General features: G+C 34.0%; 1 protein-coding gene across 2 annotated transcripts; it reads right to left on the minus strand.

Annotated features, from left to right (window-relative positions):
• Window positions 1–554: 554 nt before the first annotated feature.
• On the minus strand, window positions 555–6,976 carry LOC113872122 (cAMP-regulated phosphoprotein 21-like). 2 transcript variants are annotated; one of them, XR_003505836.1, is made up of 5 exons: window positions 6,617–6,976; window positions 4,978–5,599; window positions 4,266–4,415; window positions 1,652–1,934; window positions 555–1,064 (listed from the first exon to the last, which is right to left on the minus strand). XR_003505836.1 is itself a non-coding variant. In XM_027509407.1 (4 exons), the coding sequence occupies exons 1-4, from the start codon at window positions 6,726–6,728 to the stop codon at window positions 1,014–1,016; spliced, it is 1,068 nt and encodes a 355-aa protein (XP_027365208.1). In that variant the 5' UTR covers window positions 6,729–6,976; the 3' UTR covers window positions 555–1,013. The 2 variants fall into 2 exon arrangements, 1 of the variants encoding a protein (XP_027365208.1); XM_027509407.1 differs by lacking the exon at window positions 4,266–4,415.
• Between the last annotated feature and the right edge of the window lie 451 nt (window positions 6,977–7,427).

The raw sequence follows: 7,427 nt of genomic DNA on the forward strand, positions 1-7,427 counted from the left end.
TTGTCACTTGTATGGTGGACATTGTAGCCGTTAATCTAAAGAGTAGAACTTATCTAGTTCAAATTTTTATTTCAATGAAGCTGATAAATTAGAAAGTGATAACTTTCTTTCTATTATATTTTTACTGATACTTTATATCTTTTTAATATTTTATAAAAAATAATTATTCAATAAAACATAATTTTAATATTTTCTTAAAAAAATTATATGAATATTTTAATAAAAAATATTATTTGAAAATTGATAATTTTTTAAGAAAATTATTTTTTAAAAATTATCTGTAAAAAATATTTTAACCATTTGTAAAATATATTCTATAAATTTTGTATAAATTTTTGCTTTAATTATAATTTCTTACCTATATATAAATTTTAATGATGAAAAAGAAATAAAATTAGCATATTTTAACACACACACATATATATATAGAAAGTAAAAAAATTAATAAAAAATATTTTTAAAAAAATATATTAATTTTGAAAAAAAAAGTGTAATATTATTACTTTTATATGTTTATATTTTATTTTATTATTATTCTTTATCTCAAACATTAAAAAGAATTACATAATATTATTTATTTAAGACAGATTTTTGAAAATGCAAAGTAGGTAACGAAAAAAAGCCCTTCGAATGATTGCACCATCTATTCCTCCTATGCCAAAAGCTCCCTATAAGGATAAGCCCACACAGACGCCCAAACCAGCTTTCACTCATTTCCATCTACGGGATAGTTTGCACAAGCTTAGAATAAAAAGCCTCCCTAACATTAGACAAGGTAACCAGAAATAAGTACTCTTCATGCATTTGAAATCCAGTAATTCACCAGAGTCCAGTATCAAAATGTCACTAGAAGTAGGAAACACCAAATGCTTTACTACCCCCATCAAAACTGAAAAACCAAAACAGGAACTTTGGGTCTATGACAGTACAGAAAAAATTGTATCTAATCTGCAATCCTTAATAGCTAAAGTAACTTCTACATCCAAATGGAAAAGCGCACCCCTAGACGTCATCTAGTAATTCTGTGAATAATCAAAGCTCAATGGCTGTTGACCAAACGGAGCCTGCAAAGCAACAAAAATATAGATAATATACATGTTAGAAAATAAACTAAATTATACAAACATCTAAGAGAACAACATGGTTTAATCTTTGTCAGAGAGTAGAATTCCAACAATCTGAAGCGAAACAAATTCATTAACCTACCCTGACACTTAATCATTCTTTGCGCATTACACAATACCCAACATTCTATAGCAAAACACATCAATAAAACACTACAACTACATTTCATCCTTCGTACACCATCTTTCCCAGCACAATTTGACTAGTATGAGTCAAACAAATCAAAAAGGCCTAACAACGCAAATCTATGAGCAATATGAGGTATGAATTTAAGAGACTGTAAAGGCAATATATCAAAGGACATAAAAGCTGAAAGAAGAAACCCCAAATAAGCAGTTATCTGAAGAAAAAAAAATGAGCTATTGCACTTTTACATGTCATATCAGCCTAACCCACAAAACAAAAAATTGATAAAGATAAAAGTTATAGATTTAAATCTAGCATGCCCTGGAATTTTAAAGAAAAAAATATAAAAACCGCTTGTCACATTCAACAATGCAGTGGAATTAAATTAACTGTTGCTTACTTGGAAAACAGCATGTCTAAATTGATCATATGAATGTGCATAGATCATTGCAGCACTTGGCCACTGTGGGTAAGTAGCATCCCTAGATGCCTGATTCAATCCCGTGACACCAAAAGGATTCATTACAGGACTTGAAGGAGATCCATAGCCAAGTGAAGCTTGATTTTGTGACATATGACTCAGCTGATTAAAAGTAGCGTCATACTGAGCAAATGAAGGTTGAACTTGTGGCAAATTATAGGGCATAAAATTGAGGGAAGAGGTTGGAATACCCCTAGCATACCTATATCAGCAATGTGATACAATGAGATAAATAAACAAACTCTTCATAGCAAAAATTAAAGCCCAATTAAAAAAAAAAGTCAACTGCCAAATAAATAGAAAAGATTTTGAAGGAGAAAAAACAGATGACATCTATAAGTATCACAAATGTAAGTTCTTGAATGTAGACTGCGATCAGTGAATCTGATTTATGTCATAAAATATGCCAAATCAACAGCAGATTGTCATCCATTACTCTCCCATTCCTCTCATACAAGGACAACTTCTATACTCACTTTACAGGATTTTAGCATAGCATAATAACTCAGGCAAACCCCAAATGTTTTACAGAAATAATTTATTATACTACCATACGGCATTAAGGCTGTCAGGTAACCACCATTAGTAGTTTGCTATGATGTTAGTTACAGACATAGTAGTAGTTAGTTATAATATATATTAGTTAGTTAGCCTTCAATAATTAGTAATTGGGATGGTTGAGATTGTAGAAGAAATAAGGCATATTGCCTCTCTAAATTAGAGGGACGAAGAAAGAGAGGTCAGCTTGTAAATTGTGAGTTAGGGCCTTAGGCTTAGGATGTGCAGTCCCTCAAAGAACTGTTGAGTGTGCTCTTTATTCTGTAAATTTGGGAGCTTCTTGTATTTTTTTTATAAATAAAGATACCAGTTTCTATCAACTGGTATGAGAGCTCCTATTCAGAGCTGTGGCTGAGGCAATATCTCAATTCTTGCTTTCAACCTTATAACAGTCGATTTCAACCTGGAGTGTTTGTAAATTTTCATCACTCAAGTGGTTGAGCTGTGTGAGATTCTTGAAAGAATATCATGTTCTTGGATAAAAATCACCTGAAACACAGTTGGGTAAAGCAAGAAAATGAATTCAAACATGAAGTTGGAGAAGCAATTTGATGAGATGCAGCCAGAAACAAATGAACAGATCATCACAGCATTCAAAAAACTGATGGAACGCAATATGAAAGGTGACCCAAGACTTGGAAAAAGAGCATCCAAAGACACAAACAGAGAAGAAGCCAGCAGTTGAGGAACAGGGAACCAATAATTTTGTAGAAGAGATTGCAGAGATAGGTGATGCATATTCAGTTGAGTTGATGACAAAAAGGGAATTTCTGAAATAGAATTCTTGACATAAAAGACCAGACCCAACAGAAGGTAGTGAAGAACTTTGATAATCATTGGCTTCTGCCATTAGCAATAGTGCAATTCTCAATAGAACCTTGGGTTCTCAGTACACATGCAGGCAGAGGCAATGATACTCTGTTTCAGGACTAAAGATACAAAAGAAAACAAAGTGTTGGAAGAGAATGGATGCATTTATATGTTTGTGTTTGACCCAGGAGGAATGGAAGTTATTTTTGGCTGCAAGGTGGAATTGGAATGGTTATCATGCCTCAATCAATTGGACTTTATTTTAGCAACTACTCAAGGCAGTTACTTAATCCTTCACCTTATGGACAAGGTGAAACTTTAGGAGGGAAGTAGTGTTAAGTAACCCCCATTAGTAGTTAGCAATGATGTTAGTTAGGGACATATGAGTAGTTAGTTATAGTATATTAGTTAGTTAGCCTTAATTAGTAAGTAATTTGGGATGGTTGGGATTGTAGAAGAATTAAGGCATATTGCCTCTATAAATAAGAGGGAGGAAGAGAGAGGGGTTAGCTTGTCATTTGTGAGAGAGATAGGGCCTTTGACTTAGGAGGTGCAGTCCCTTGAAGAACTGTTGAGTGTGTTTGTTTTTTCTTTAAAGTTGGGAGTTTCTTCTTCTAGTTCTTAATAAAGATACCAGTTTCTATCAAAGGCTAACACCTCCTGTGATGTCGCATTAAAATTTTTATTAAGCTCCATTGTATCCACTGTTCAGTATCCTTTCACCCTCTCTCCATATACCATAGTTATCAATCTCAAATACCAATGTAGACCAGCCAACTCCAAAATCACTATAGCAGGATAGGAGGATGACCCCTATTCCAATATAAGCTAATAACTTAAATAACACATATAAATGCTCCAAAATAAAAAATTAATGTGAAAGATAAATTCATAATTAATAATCAGAAGTCACATTCCTAAGCACACAAGTTAATAACAATAAAAGTCAAGAAATTAAATGAGTGTAAGCCTCCAAGTGGATGACACTGACTGCTTCAAGGGTGACCAATGAAGTGAGAGAGAGAGAGAGAGAGGGAGAATCATAACATAACATGAAGATAGAACAGATGGGTTGGCAGTGGAACAGAAATAAGAGTTAGGACAAAAAAAAAAAAGGGAAATAGAAGAATGTGCAATAGAACAAAGGCAGAGGAAGGGCACAGACCATTCTTCTACTTAGAAGGCTTCCGCGAGAACTGAAAGTAGGTAGGCCAGGCTTTGCAGGAAAATACCAGGCTTGCCTGGAAACAACACTACATGTGCCATGTGTTGATGGTTTGTGTTGAAAAGGTTAGAGAGCTCAGAGCAGTGCATACTGCGTGAATAAAGTGTTGAATAAGGTACCATGAATACTACGCATATGATTATGAAAAGCAGGGTGAAATCACCAACAAATAACCCCAAAAAATTGTCCAACAAGAGGGATAAAGGGGGTTTATCCCAGTTTCAGAATAGCAGCTGCAACAACCCCATATCGAAACAATTTCGAGTGCGATTGCGGGTGCTACTGCTATTGCACAACACAAACAGTCAATAATGTAGTTTGTACCAGGGGCCAGCTACAACACAACACTATGTTGTGATAGTGCTGCTATTGCATGCTATTGATGACTATCAGACTATCCCATATACTAACTAGTAAATACCTCTACCCACTCATTAATTTCAGGATTTTTTTAATAATTATTACAATAAAATATTTATAAATTTAGTGGTAAGTTTAGGTGCCAATTTTGAAACAGATACATAATACAATACAGATTTCTAATTCTGAGTAAGCACAACACAACAAAAAGGCTATACAACCATATATTTGCAACTTCACCATTGCCAAGAAGGCTCTCAAACAAATAGCATAGTAAAGTGATAGAACTAACCTTCCATAGCTACGATCATAATCTGGATCACTACGATCCTTTTCCCTATCTCTGAAGATGGCAACTCGAGTAGAACTATTATCCCTGCTACTAGTGCATTTTTCTGATTCAGCCACGGGGTTCTTGCTAGTTTCAGTCTCATCCTTGCTTACGAAAGAAATTTTCTCATCCACTGAGACCTGAGACAGAGTACCACCTGCATCACAACTTGTGGTGCTACTAAAGATGCGTGCTCGTGCCCGATCATATTCCTCCTTCCTCTCTTCCACACTTCTAAGAGGATTGCTTTTCCTCCCAGGTTCATTGGCTTCATTTAAACTGCTGCTATTAGGCCTAGGCCTTATGGCAATTTTTATAAGCTCAGGTTTATCATTTTCAAATTGTTTGGTAGGTATTTCAGATAAGCAGACCATAGGATACCTGCTTTCTGCTAATTTTCTTACCATAATTCTAGTTCCCTGGCCATCTAGGCCATTATCTTGAACCATTGTTTGCATACCATAGTGTTGAGCAACACGATGTGCAGCCAATCTGAGATAAGAAGAAGGGAAATGTTGAAACTCAAAATGCTGCTGATCAGCATTATTCAGAAACCTCTGGATATCCAGCTCCATCCGCAAAACTATAGTTAACAAAGTGGTAGATATTGAAAAAGGAAAATGTCATGATATAAAATGAAAAAATGGAGCAAAACTAAATAAATATACCAAAACAGCTACAAAAGATATCGTAGGGAAAATTATAGTCATAACAAAATGAATCTTATCAACCACATCATCAAAGAAAAACCTCTTCATTTCCTATAAAACTCCAATCTTCTAATCCAATAGTCCTCTACCATTCAAGGCCCAACCAAATGTAGGTTATAGACATATACACAAATATACAAGGAAAATAACTTAGGCTCTGTTCCTGACACAGTCTACAGGACCAAAACTTCGGGAAGAAAACCAACAATAGAATAAAGTTAACTTCAGTGAACTAAGGATCATATTACAATAACCAAGCTTATGCTAGTAGGTGGAATCCGTTATACGGATCAGATGATGCCATCATGCTCTATCAGAAACCAAACTTCTGTAACATAAATATGGCTGAAATTCAACCAATTTTGTTATTTAAACATCTAAAATTGACACCATATACAATTATCTGTATTTCTTTCTTACCTCTTTTTCTACAATCCATCTGAGAAAAACTCCCTAAAATCTAAAGGGATGTCCCGCTTAGGATGTTCGAGAAACATTTTCCAACTCAACACCTGATCACCATTGGGTTTCACCCAAAGTACCAGGAAATCCAAATTTCTCATTCCCATAGAACCTCCCCAATGTTAAACATCACATTCATAGTCCTAATTCCAATGGTAATATCAACTAACACAATTATATAGGGAAATTACCAAAAGCATTCCAGATCTGACAAAATATAAACTTATCCCAAACCCCCAATAATAAATTTAAAACCAAAAACAAAAACAATTGACCTCATAAAATCCCAAATTAAAAAAAAAAAAAAAAGCAGCACAACAATAATAAACAAACAGAAAAAACCGAAACAACTTAAAATCAAAAACGACAACGAAAATGGTATACGACACGAAATTAAGATTTAAGAGACAGAAAGAGAGAACACTGACTGGTGAGACGGTGACGAGGGTTCTGAAGAGCCTCGACCAAGAAAGGGTCAACCATTGACTCCTTACGTTGGAACCCAGAAACGGCACCGTTTGAGACACACGAGGAATACATGGTTACAATTACAACCCTCTCTGACCCAGACAGACAAAAGAAAAAAATTGGCAGCTTGCAGAAGCTTCTCCCTCGTTTTTTCTTTTTCTTCTTTAGTTTCTTCTTCTGATTCGATAAGGGTCAGAAGGAAGAAGAAGGGGAGGAAGATTTGTGCCCAGACATAGGAGAGAGAGATACAAAACAGGTATTTGTTACTCTCTCTCTCTCCTCTGTCTGTTTCTCTCTCCACCAATAAGGAGAGAAAGAGAAGTCTCGAAAGAAAAAATTGGGAGAATATATATGGTGTCATATCTTCAATGCGAAAGGGACAAAGATAAAATCTCATTAGTAGTGTGGACGTAAAAAGTAAATTTGTTCCAACCGCAATTCCAGATTGTCATATATGATTCATTAAAATACTTTATTTTTAGGATAAACAATATTCACATTCTTTTATATTTAACAAAATTTTAATTAATATTTTCTATATTGTTTTTTATCTATATAATTACATAAAAATTAAGGAAATTTATATCATTCAAAAAGGTATGTGATATTATTTTTAATTGAAAGGGAATTTTATAAGGTTAATAAAGAAAGAATATTAAGTAAAGTTTTATGAGATCTTGGGGTATATGTGTACTCTAGTTTTCTTTTTATTTAATTTTATCTTTTTTTCTTCTAATTAAATTATTAGGGATTTTATTTCTTCAAATTGTC

Source organism: Abrus precatorius, unplaced genomic scaffold, assembly GCF_003935025.1.
Source record: "Abrus precatorius isolate BTA unplaced genomic scaffold, Abrus_2018 Scaffold7, whole genome shotgun sequence".
Classification (NCBI taxonomy): domain Eukaryota; kingdom Viridiplantae; phylum Streptophyta; class Magnoliopsida; order Fabales; family Fabaceae; genus Abrus; species Abrus precatorius.